The sequence below is a fragment of the Microtus ochrogaster genome, linkage group LG2, assembly GCF_000317375.1.
Source record: "Microtus ochrogaster isolate Prairie Vole_2 linkage group LG2, MicOch1.0, whole genome shotgun sequence".
Taxonomy (NCBI): Eukaryota; Metazoa; Chordata; class Mammalia; order Rodentia; family Cricetidae; genus Microtus; species Microtus ochrogaster.
The window spans coordinates 12,250,012-12,263,128 of NC_022028.1; the positions used below are offsets into that span (position 1 = coordinate 12,250,012).

Here is a 13,117-nt window from a genome sequence, read left to right on the forward strand (position 1 = left end):
ACTAAAAGACTCTCTTTGAGTGTGCAGAAATGGCTCACATACTAAGTCTTAGGGAAAATCTCCTCTATATTTGTGTTAAAGAACATAGTCATTTTTCCTTCAAGACTCTACCAATCCCATTGGCTGTCTGTCTGTGTGTACACATGCCCGTGCATGTGTGGACCATTCCCATCAGAATGATAGACTGACTCTTTTCATTTTCCTAGCATTATCTTCATGAGCTTATAAACAGATTTCTAATTTTATAAATAGAAAGAAAAATTTCCTTGGGGAATGGTACTTTTCAATGACAGAAGTTTAGGCACGTGTATCATAAGTTTATCTTGGAACATCTAGGTTTCCATGTTTTTCTACACACCTGTTTCAGGTACGCGTGTGCATCTTTCTTCCTCTCTCTGCTACTTTACGTCTCAACTTTGAGTCTGTCTAGAGATGCTGAGTGAGGTTTCAGGCTGTCTAATGTATAAGCATGGGACTCATTAACCTTTGATGGCCACATTAAACTTTAAAATAAACCCCACTGCATAAGTAAAAACCATCATTCTCAGCAGCCTTTCTCTCCGCCCCCTGAAATTTGTAATAAGAGTGGAAAGTTCCTGTGGCGGCCCAAAGGGCAATGAGATGGTTTTGTCAGGCCAGGCGGCCACTAAAGAAGACAGACATTCAAGATGAAGACAGCCAAGTTAAGTACATAGTGCCAGATTCAAGTACCATTAAAATCTATTGCATAGGTATCCGGCCATTATTTGTATACTTTGCGATGAATGATATTTTCATGTCTTGTTTGTCATTCATTATCATAAACTATTATATGAGCGCATAAGTCCAAAAAAGAATTTTCTGAGGCTCATTAGGGCAGGATCTGTGCTCTGTTAGCGCTTTTGCAACTTGGTGCTGAGTCAGAAACATAGGTGGAGAACCTGGCTTCCAACACTTTCGAGGATTGACAAGTGAGTGATCCCTCTAACTTAATAAATCATTGATCATTATAAAATCAAAGCTCGAAAAGATATGCTCTATCCCTGTACCTTTTCCACAGAATGAGGAATAGATGTCTGTGGTTTCGTAACGTTAGAGACAACGCACATCTGTTAAGAGAGAATAGCCTGGTAGCCAGTTGGTCAACATTTTATTCACTTAAATGAATCAACGAGCTATGTAACTAAGGTTTTGAGTCCAAGCAGATAATGCAATTATGTTTGCTGTTGTTGAGCTATGTGAAAGATCAAAGTTATGTTGCTTTGTTTCTTTCAAAAGACCAGACTAAGTCAGTATGTTGGGCCAGGTTTATTCATGCTAGGATGTAGAGAACAAGGGAAAAGAGCCTTCTGAACTCCATGGGTCCTCTGCAGATTTCGTGTGATCCATGTCAAAGAGTGCACAGAGTGTACCTAAGAAAGACCACATTAAAATATCGAGGACTATGAACCATGGGTTCAGCTCACCAAGACAGTGAAATACCTACAGAATCAATAAAATTTAATGTCTAGTGAATTTAACAGAGTCACTTATAAAAAGCCCAAATTGCAATCATTTCTCAATCTTTTTTTTTATTACTGTCTGAATTGCTTCTAAAGCCCAGCTCTGGGATCTAGGCACTTATCCTGTCTGCCTGCTAAAGCCCATTACTGCGCTTTTGCTTCACCGAAACCAGTGCAACTCCAGGAAGCAAAAGCTCATCAATTCTTACTTGTTTTCAAAACACAAATGCCTTTAATGTTTTATTTGGAAATGAAAATAAATGCCATATTTCTTATTCTTTAATTTTTTTAACTTGGAAAACAATCCCAGGCCGATCTTAAAGGTTTCTAGAACACAATGAATATCAATAAAAACAATAATAAATGATGATAACTTGTAATGTGAAATACAGTTCTAAGCAGGAAAATAGATGGACTTTATAGTGTCATAATTTCCCACACGACCATCAAGGTTAATATATGCCAGATGGCTTTCTTACTTTCATTAGGAAGGATTAGCACCAAAACTGTTTAAACTAACAGCAATTCATCATTCTAATTGGTTTTTCTAAGAGTTAATGTGAATTACGCAGGACAAGAAGGATATCCTAAGCATCACTGTGGTTTACAGTCGGGAATTTACACCATTATCTCGAAAGTACGTTTGAGTTGGGTGCTCGGTCCTGGGGTGGGTGAGCTGCTCACCTCAACCAGTATGCATAGATGCCTACCACAGCTTATTTCTCCCAAGCTGAGCAGAGCCATGGAGAAACCAAGGTTGTTAAAGTTCAGTCAGGGCACAGAGGTCTTCCCTGGCTGGGCCCTCGGGTCTATGCTTGTTCATTTACCCTTTCCATCTCTTGGCTATCCTGAGGTTTGTTTTTGGGAGTTCACTCTTCTTTCTTTTCTTGTAAGGACTTGGATCATTACCTGCTACCTAAAAACAAAACCCCCAAAACTTTTATATAAATTACTAGCCTTATTTTCTGCCTCCACATCAGGACCACTGGAGATAAATGTGCATCTGTAATTACCAAAAATGTGTCACTTTAAAACATCTAACTGTTCTTGGTTTTCAATGGCCTCAATATTGAACATGCATTAGTGAAAACTCAGTGTCTTTCCTTTGTGGAATCAAATAGAGAGAAGCAGTAGCTGAATGTTTTATCGGAGAGTCTCTTACCTCATCGCCTTTCTCCCCATGCACTCCAGGGTAGCCCCGCTCTCCTTTGCTTCCCTAAAAAGACAGCAACTTCAGTTAACACTGGACCATTTCAGTATTATTTGTAATAACGGGAAAAAACATCTCCCATCAGAGCACTTGGGGTGTGTCCTTTGCACAGGGCCATGGGATAAACTAATAGCATCATCTGCACGTGCCTTTTGCCCCATGTTAGCAAGGTAAGTTTCATAGGAGTAGAGTATTTTAAAAATGGGATTCTCCATGTTTCATTTAGTTAGAATCTCACAGAAGACTTTCTTACCTTTGGCCCCTCTCTGCCTGGGACTCCTGGAGGACCCCGTGGTCCTGCATCCCCCTGGAAGACAGAGGAGTCAGACCTGCGGGAGGACACCCAGTAGGTGTGCTGCAGGACTCACAGGCATGCCAGCAACCTCTCACCTTCCTGGCTGCTGAATTGTATTTTCCAGGTTCCCCAGTGCCTCCTTCATCCCCTTTGTTGCTCTTCAGCCCGGGAACACTGGCTGGACAGTTTCCACAGAAGTTCTAGCGAGCATAAAGACAGTTTCACTGAGCGGTTCCTAAAACCTGTGTATGAAGCTGAGGTTTGATCTATTTGCACCCTTGTCAAACAAGCAATTGTGAGGCCGCTCTACCTTCAGAGACTGTCTGTCCAATCGAAAGATGGCTTTTTGGGGTTAAATACTGAACAAGCCTAATCTGTAATCTTCATTTACAATACTGGTGAACTTTTAATTAAAACACACACACACACACCTCTGCTGCCATTTCAATGGAAAATCCCAAACAAATAGTTGGGGTGGGGAATATAATTTGAGAACACAATCTGATAAAGTTTATATATATACACACACACACACACACACACACACACACACACACACACACAATATAGAGCAAAACCTCCAGATACTGATTGCAGAAACATTTTCAGTTAGATGATTCCACTGATGATTTTAGTGGAATTCATATTTAGTAAAATAGGAAAAACATTAAAAAATGATAAAAACCGATAATTGTTTTAACTAAATAGAAACGTCTTAGATTTATTTGATAACAGTCTCATTTTCTTCAGTTAGATAAAGCAAGGGAAACTGATTTTTAATAAAGGTTTCTGAAAAATGACTCAATATTATTTTATAGAAATGATTAAGATGCATTCATCACTAGTCAGTGCTCAATCTGCTTCTAAGAGACCTGCCACACAGATTAACCCAGAAAAGCTGGGAGGGATGGTTTGGGGTTAGCATCAGGCCAGGTGCTCTCAATGCTCCAACCGAAGGCATCTTAACAAGCAGAAAGCAGCTGACAGCTTGTAAAAGGCTCAGACCTGGAGCTTGAGTCAGTGTGCTGGGTTCCAGGGTCAGGATTTAACATTATGTTATTAGATTGCGTCCACGGGTCAGTCTCTAAATCAAGTTCTGGAATTTGGGGTTTGGGTGGGGGCTACTTGCTTCCCCATTTTCTTCTGTTGAATAAAGGTCGTTGGGATCAGCGCCAAGCTTTCCTCTCTGCATCTCACCTGTCCGCTCTTTTGTGACTCAGAACCTCACTGAGATGATTCGGGGATGTGTCGGAGGAGGCTGCCCTGGCAAGACCGTCAGCTCCTCACATCCACGAGACCCCTGAGGGTCTGGTTCTCCTCTTGGAAGAGTCCACTCAGTCTGCTGACTGTTCTGTGAGGCATCCCACACTCTATCAGAACATTTAGTTCTGCTTACGTATACAAATTTTTTCATCCTTCAAGGATTCAAGCATCTAATTCCTACAATCTTGTCATTTCTAACATTATAGCTGTTAGAAAGAATCTGGGGCCTAACACCCGAGGACGTGCATGCCTGTGTCAGTCTCACACTTAATCACTATGTATCTGGGCAAATCACACAGCTACTTGGGGTTTCAAGTATCTTCAACAAATGAGAATGGTCCTCCAGCCTGAGCTCATAACATTTTGGTAAAGACTAAATGGGAAAGAAATTAGTAAGGTTGCACTGACTGACATATAATTATAATTCAATATGAGAGCTCTTTGAAACCCTCACAAACATTCCGTATTATAAGAAAATGCTGCTTTCCTTGAGTTCCTAATAACCCCTCCAGAAGTTTTCTTTTTTCTTTTTGGTTTTTTTTTGAGACAGGGTTTCTCTGTAGTTTTAGAGCCTGTCCTGAAACTAATTCTTGTAGATCAGGCTGGCCTTGAACTCACAGAGATCCGCCTGCCTCTGCCTCCAAAGCACTGGGATTAAAGGCGTGTACCACCACCTCCTGGCCAGAAGTTTTTATATTAATATTTATATTTACATATATTTACCTATCTGTTCTTGAGACTAGACTATGTCTTTTGATGGGCTCGATGCTATAACTCTTCATGTTTACATGTATGTCATTTGGCAAATCATGAGAATAAACACCAGTTGTATAAGTGAAATCACCTGTTAAGTGTCAGTAGTGTGCACTTAACAGTTTAACACTTTCTCTTCATCCGAAGACAGGAAATCTCAGAGTGAAATGAAGGGCTACATTTTCATTTGGGATCACCAGCTCTTACTAGACAGCATGGAGACTACATAAACATAGTCTTACCCACTGCCAGACCCCCAGTCTTACTGATAAAACATAGCAAAGTATTTAAGAAAAATGGTAGTCATAGTGCATGCACATGAGTGTGTGCGTGTGTGTGTGTACGCGTGTGTGTGAGTGTGTGTGTGAGAATGCGTGTGTGTGTGTGCATGCATGAGTGTGTGAGTGTGTGCATGCGTGTGTGTACGTGTGTGTGTGTGTGTGTGTGTGAGTACGTGTGTGCGTGCATGCCTCTGTGTGTGTGTCTGCATAGTTAAGAGCTGGACTGAAACTTGTACTCCTGTTTCAGGCTCTTAAAGGCTGGAATTACAGGTGTGTGCCATCATGTTTCGCCTGAGGTACTTTATGGGATGGATAATCAGTAGAGATAATTTTTGTTTAACAGGGTAACAGATTGTTAGGGCGATTGTTGGCATTGGAATTTTATAGCTCATTTTGTAAACTTCCATGATATAAAAACTCAATCTGTTAGTGAATGGCATTGGCTTTCTTCTTGAGACTGCCCAGAACTGACAGGGTGGCAGACAGGCTTCAGGGCAGTGAGCCAGAGGGGGTCGGAGAAAGGAAGAGAAAGCTAGTGCTTGAGAGAAGGCGGGATCTACTTTGAGGTATCAACGATGTCACCCCTTCCTGTATGTGATCTCAGTACTGTCTTCCTCTATCTCCGTATCCACAGTGTGGATAAATGGACCCAGAAAGAAGGCAATGGGAAGACTGGTATAAATGCTATACGCTATAATAAGACATGCATGCTCTTATGCCTTAAATGTTTTCTAGCAGAATTTGAACTGTTTCGGATGAGCAGTTAATTATTCTATCTTTGGTAGAAAGTTCCTTTTTAACCTTTTCCACACACCAACATCTAATTCCTTTTATACCAAAAGAATACCTTCAGCAAGGCGCCAATGTCTCCCAAGAGAGGAAGTGCAATCTGTAGTTAAGAGAGAGAAACTCAAATCCGTGGCTATTCGCATATACATGAACATAATACAACATGAACATAGAAGTTGATATGTGTATGTGTTCCTCAAGTGCCCTGCCAATTGTTTTGGAGTTGGTGACCCTAACCAGCAGGCTCCCTGGCTTAGCTTTATGTTTCAGGGCATGAAACTTACACACAGTACAGCTGGAACCAGAATGTGAGAACAGTCACTGTTCCGTCAGCAAGATCATGCGAGCTTACATGTATCCTTGCTTTGGTCATACACCTGTATGTTAGAGAGTCATGACAAGGTAACCTTTATGCTTTCCCTGTGCTGTTGGTTTTAAGTAATATAATGTTTTATTTAATCATTTGGTAAAAGGAAATCATTCATCAAGCATATTATCAGGCTTCTGAGAAATAGGAAGATTGCGTGGGGAGTCTGCCTTAAAATTAGCTCTTAAAGAAATTCTAAGGGTACTTAGGTAGGGACAAGACAGACACCTGGGGCGTGTGGGCTGTGGTTGGGCCTTTCAGAGGAACACTGTATAAGCCCGAGTGACAGTTGACAGGATGTGAGATGAGGGGCATGATTCAGCGTTGGAAGTAAAGAAAGCCAGATAATGCTGCCGCATGAGGCTCCTAAGGGCTCAAAGGCACAAACAGTGTGGGAGGGGAGAGAATCTGAGAAGACGCAGTGAGGGGCCAGGTTTGGATTTTATTATACAAAACAATGGACAATACAATGCTGTGTGCCATGTGGCCTCTCAAAACTGTAAGTGTTGGAGCTGGGGCTATTGAAAGGGACTTACTGTCACTCATAGCAAGGCTTAACCTGAAATAAAGCTATGTAACACACGGTTAGCATCGAAATGCGTTTTTCTGAGATTTTTCAATCCAATTTTCATAATTTAATCATTGCATCTGTTCAGAGGCACTCAATCAATGGCTAGGTACCACACTGGAGGTAACTTACCTGCAAACTTTCATTTAGAAAAATGAAATTCATTTACTCACCCAGCATTAGAAAGACTAGAAATTGTGGCTATCTGTTTTATCTCAATTTTCCATGGAACAAAGACTTTAAATGCTAAGGCTCAGCCTGGGGCAAAATTGTACAGCTGAATTATACCCTTAGGAAATAAGAATTCATCACACACGCACAATAATGCTGACCCAGCTTGAATTCCCCCCCCCCTCTACAAAATAATGGGGATAAACAAAATCACCAAGCAGTCACGGAGCATGGCAATTAGTTTGGACAGCAAAATTTGCTTGGTTGGCTGTTTGGCTTCTGGGTGCATTAAAGATACATAAATCAGGCTTTGCCTGCCTACATACCGGGTCACCTGGGGGGCCTGGAAGGCCTGGCTTCCCGTCTCTCCCTGGAGGTCCCTAAAAACAGAAGTCGCTCATTCAAACCTCTGCAAGTTACAGCTGATTACAACAGACATGGATGGGAGCTGGGGAAAGGTCCTTACATCATTCCCTGGGGTCCCTGGAGTTCCTGGCAATCCGGGCAGACCTCGAGGACCCTAGAAAAATGAAGAAAACAATGTTACTAGGACTGTCTTTTGAGCAGTTTCCGGCAATCAAGAAAACTGAACTTCTTTTGTGTGTAGTTTAGTGAAGTCACTTACCTGAATACCTGGCTCTCCGGCGGGTCCTTGGGAGCCCTGGGTAAAAAGAGAGAGAATTATCTAACTTCTACCAGGGATATTCACAAATGCCCCATCCTTAGCAGAAAAACGAGGTTTGGCATTTGCACAGTCTGAAAACTCTGTAAATCTTGCATACAGTTTCTGGTGGGCTTACCATGATCTCAAGCCGTAGTTAGAGAACCAGATATTCAAGGCTGGATGCACAAGACTTCGCTCACTTACTTGTATGTTTCTTTTATTCCACGCTGCTGCTGCACACTCAGAAGTGTGCAAGCAATGTGTTCATATCCTGTCAGGTCAGAAACCAATTGCCCATGGGGCTCAGGAACCTGAGCCTCTTTTTCTTTCTTTGTTGACTCAGTTATCTCTTCTTCATTTGCTTATTATTTTTTTTAAGTAGATTCTTCTCACATACAATACAATTCCAAGCACAGTTTCCTCTCCCTCCACTCCTTCCAACTCCCTCTCCTTTCTTCTCCTCCTCAGTCCCGCTCTACCTAGGTTTCTTCTGCAGAAAAGAGCCGGCCTCCAAGACACAACAACCAAACACAGCAGCACAAGATACAATAAGACAAGCCTCATGTCCGGGCTGGACAAGGTGACCCAGCAGGAGGAAAAGAGTCCCAAGAACAAGCAAGAGAGTCAGAGACTCTTCCACAGTTAGGAGTACCACAAAAGCACCAAGCTAACAAGCTAGAACATGTAAACGTAGAACCTGGTAAGAACACATGCGGGTTCTCATTTTCCTCTTAAGAAAAAGCAGGGTCCAGTATTCAGTGGTGGGCGTCAATGGCTAACTAACAGCACCTGGAGTTATTTTCTACTTCTGGAATGCTGAGGTTTGGAATAACTCAAGTGAGGCTGAAGTTAGCCAAGAACCCAATGACATTCATTCTGGCTATGTATATCTTTGGGTCATTGAATTTCTGGTGCACATGACTTCAGTTTTAGCACTTGGGAGGCAGAGCAGGCCGACTTCTGTGTGCTCCAGGGCAGGCAGTCTTAGGCAGTGAGATTAGCCAGTTATCCCTATGTAGTGACACCCCATCTTTAAAATATTTTTTTTCTTTAAAGCAGTTGGTATCAGCATTTGCTGTGTTCTTTATCTTATTTAAAAACATTCATAACATCGTTATTATCTAAGCCTTTTCGTTGCTTTTTTATTGTGGTATTTTTTTTCCTATAATCTTGTTACCTGTTTAAAGAGTTATTGACATAATGTTTTATCAACTGTTAAAGTAGTGTGTAAATCAATGGTTTCCATTTTGGCATTTTCACACACACATTGCTCCAATGGGTCTCCCTCCACCATTGCCCCCTCCTGGCCTGTTTTCTTCCTGGTGGTCTCCATTCTCACCGTAAGACACGCCTTCTGCTTCCCTCTCAGAAGCATTTCATTGCTCTCTCTTTTCTTCCCCTCCCCTGCTTCCATTTCTACTTATGTGACTTACACACACACACACACACACACACACACACACTTACACATGTACTATTTGTCTTTCTGAGTCTGGCTTATTTCACATAATAGAATGATTTCCAGTTGAATCCATTTTCTGCAAATGTCATGATTTCCTTTTCCTTTATGGGGATGAATAAAACTCCTGGTGTGTACACACGACGTTTTCTTCATCTGTCAAGAAAGCCCCTGGGCTGGTTCCATCCCTTAGCTATTGTGAAGAGTGAAGAAATAAATATCAATGTGCAGTCTCTTTGGGGTAGGCTGAGCTAGAAGGCTTCTGGTAGGTTCGCAGAGCAGGATAGCTGGGCCATGTGGTTGTTCTCATTTTAGTGTTTAGGAGACCTCCTAGTGATTTCTGTGGATGTTGAAGTAGTTTATATCCACACCAGTTGTGCATAAGAGCTACACTTTTTTCAGAGTATTTGTCTCTTGTGGCGATGATAGCTTTTTCTGACTGGGGTGAGGTGTGTGTGTGTGGTGTGTGTGTGTGTGTGTGTGTGTGTGTGTGTGTGTGTGTGATATACTTGTGTACACGGGAATCTTGGTGTTGGAGGCCCTGGAACTGGAGTTATAGGATGTTGTGGGTTGCCTGATGTGGGTGCTGACAGCAGAACTTGCTTCCTTGGAAAGCTCACACATTCAAGACCTGAACTGATGAGTCATCTCTCCAGTCCTCAAAGCAGCTTTAACTTTTATTTCCTTGATGGATAAGGACGTTAAACACTTTAAAAGTTATTGATTGGCTATTGTGCTTTTTCTTTTAAGAGCTATTTAGTTCATTAATCCATTATTGATAGAGGAATTTCTTTCTTTCTTTCTTTCTTTCTTTCTTTCTTTCTTTCTTTCTTTCTTTCTTTCTTTCTTTCTTTCTGCCTTTAGTTCTTGTAGTTTTTATAGATTCCAGATATTAGCGCAGAGACGCCATCTTTACAGTCCTCTCCTGTGCGGTGGTCGCTTCCTTCGCGGAGCAGAAACTTCTTAGCAGAAACTTCTTAGCTTCACAGTTTCCCAATTGCCAATTTTTAGCTTTCTATGCTGCTGGATTTCATTTCAGAATGGTTTTTGCATAGACCTGTATTTCGAGGAGTTTTTCCTCATATTTCCCCTATAGTTTCTGTTTTTATATTAAAGTCTTTGATTTATTTTGACTGATTTTTTTTCTTTATGGTGTATGATATGGGTCTACTTTCTTGTATATCTGATGATCTGTTTTTCCCTGCACGATTTGTTGAAGAGGCTATTGTTGTATTCTAATGAATCTTTTTGATACTTTTCTCAAAAACCAAATGGCTGCGGTAGTATGGATTTATTTCAGGGGCTGTTATTCTCCTCCCTTGGTCTACATATCTGTTCACATGTCAGAACCATGCCGTGTTGACAGTATGGCTCTATAGTGCATGTTGAGATCAGGCATTGTATTTCTAGAATTTCTCCTTCTGATTAGGAGGATTGTTTTTGCTGTTCAGGGTCTCTGGGCTTCTATATACATTTTAGCATTGCTTTTTCCAGTTCTGTGAAGAACATCATTGGAATTTTGACAAAGATACATTGAGTGTATGGGTGACTTTTGGTAATATAGATATTCTCATGGCACTAGTTCGGTCCGTTTGTGAGCATAAGTGATGTTGCCAACACCTAGTGTCTTCTTCAGTGCCTTCAAGTTTTCATTGAACATGTTTCTGCCCTCTCTACTCAGGCTTATTTTTAGGTAGCGCCCCTTCCATGCCTGGCTAATTGAGCGAGAATTTTCCCCCTGAAATTTCTTGTTAAGTTTCTTCTATGCTATATGGAGAAGGTACTACTTTTTAATGCTTAGTTTGCACTCTGCTACATTGCTGAAAATGCTTTACCACTCTAAGAGTTTTCTGGCAGTGTCTTCAGGGCCTTTAAAGGCAGTGTAGGGTGAAGTAGTGTCTGAACCGTGACGATTTGATTCTGTCCTTTCCTGTTCATATCTCTTCTGACTGCTTTATGTAAGACTGTGAGCACTGCAACGAAGAAGACTGGAGACAAAAATGTAACCAACTGGGGTGCAATAACTTGACTGAATATTACTTACCGTCCTGCCAGGGATTCCCACCCCTGGTGGGCCTGTGTCCCCAGGGGAGCCATGGATACCCGGTAGTCCTCTTTCTCCCTGTGAGAGCAAGTGCTCCTGTTAGGATGAGGTTCCAGACATTTGCATTTCCACTTACATTTTCTTAATTATTAATTCTTTTTAAAATTAGCTATGAAATCTGTATACCTTTGGACCACGTGGGCCAGGTGCACCAGGATTTCCATCTAATCCCTAAAAGGAATAAAAAAATGTAAGATGATTACATTTCTTTTTCTACATAACTAAAAAAAAAATTAGAAGTTATCATTTGAAAACACGATTCATTACCCTTCATTTTGCTCGAGTAAGCCTCATATTAAGAAAAGAGAGAAAATTTTAGAAAGTTCTAGATTTTGCATAATTAGCTCAAAATATAGGGTTTTATCTGTGAAATTAAACACCTAATCTTCAGAATTATTGCCATTGATAATTGTTATAAAATGTAGAAAATAGGCCAATCAAATAAGCATATTGGCTTTTGGGTTTTCTGGTAATACAATTTCCTGCGTCCTGAGTGGAGCATGGATCATATACACTCTCTATGAATGATGGTCTGTGGTTATGTCCTTAAACTCCAGAAGGCCAAGGTTGAACGTTTGTTTTAAGGCAGTGTCCTAATAAGGTCTATGGCTCACAAGTTGTATTTAAGGATTTATAGATCCTTGAGGAACCAGTACATAAGGTTCTGGGACCTTTGAAACATCTCAGTTTATCTGTAAAATACTGCAGCCTGTGTATCTTCTGCAGCTGAGACCTCTCGGCTTCCATCCAACATTCAAATTGTTTTAGCTTTATGAGCTATGGTATAAGATCTATCCTTCCTTCCTTCCCTCCCTCCCTCCCTCCCTCCCTCCTTCCTTCCTTCCTTCCTTCCTTCCTTCCTTCCTTCCTTCCTTCCTTCCTTTCCTTTTTTTGGCAGGCTTAAAGACTACAGTTGTATCTTGAACCTGGGGGCCCAGACTTAGCAGTACATTAACTCTCAAGGGCAATCCTAGTGAAAGGGTGATACTTACTGGTTTCCCTGGCAGGCTTTTCCCTGGAGGCCCAGCATCACCCTTTGGACCTGGAAGTCCAGGAGGACCTAGCCTTCCACCTGCATCTCCCTGTGAAAAGAAGATGAGATTTTTTCTTTCTCTGCTGAGGTTCATGATGGGAAGCTGGAAGACGGCAGTTTCCATTGCTTTATTTTGTCACAGCCAGGCAAACTTCGTCTTTGTGTTCAAGTCTGTACTCACACCCTCAAAAGCATTTACAAGTGCCTAGCTCACTCTGGGACCTGCCCTTCTTATTTTAAATACATTCACGTTCTGAAACGAGTTCTGTTATATAAAGTTGAACAGTACCAGGAAACACAGACTTGTATATAAAATGTGGAGACTCCAAAATTTGAGTCTATTTCCACCTTGACCAAAGATCAGAGAGTTGGAATTTATTTCTAGAAGACTACAACTCCGTCAAGGTTATTGTCTGTTTCTACCTCAAACAAAGGTTCCACCTAGATTTTAGGTCTGTGGGTTGTGCTCTCCCAAGGTTATTGTCGACAGGTGTGGCTAATATCCAGACTTGTAGTATTCAGGAATAGAGAAGTAGATATGTTTTTACCCCAAACAAAAGTCTAAGGGTTCAACTAAGTTCCAGTTCCCTTGGGGAGGTATCAATGGATTCTACTTAGGGAGTGGTTTGCCTACAGAATGTTTCGGTCTAGGGTGTGAGCATTTCTTATCTTGTTCTAA

The 13,117-nt window shown here is 41.3% G+C and overlaps 1 protein-coding gene across 1 annotated transcript in view; it reads right to left on the reverse strand.

Annotated features, from left to right (window-relative positions):
• Positions 1-13,117, reverse strand: part of Col19a1 (collagen type XIX alpha 1 chain) — a 319,373-nt gene that overhangs the window by 42,369 nt on the left and 263,887 nt on the right. Inside the window, exons 24-33 of the mRNA XM_026785603.1 lie at positions 12,398-12,487; positions 11,532-11,576; positions 11,346-11,423; positions 7,804-7,839; positions 7,645-7,698; positions 7,505-7,558; positions 6,131-6,172; positions 3,082-3,186; positions 2,945-2,998; positions 2,644-2,697 (exon numbers count right to left, since the gene is read on the reverse strand). Of these exons, the coding sequence (XP_026641404.1) occupies positions 2,644-2,697; positions 2,945-2,998; positions 3,082-3,186; positions 6,131-6,172; positions 7,505-7,558; positions 7,645-7,698; positions 7,804-7,839; positions 11,346-11,423; positions 11,532-11,576; positions 12,398-12,487 (612 nt within the window). The remainder of the gene's footprint in view (positions 1-2,643; positions 2,698-2,944; positions 2,999-3,081; positions 3,187-6,130; positions 6,173-7,504; positions 7,559-7,644; positions 7,699-7,803; positions 7,840-11,345; positions 11,424-11,531; positions 11,577-12,397; positions 12,488-13,117) is intronic.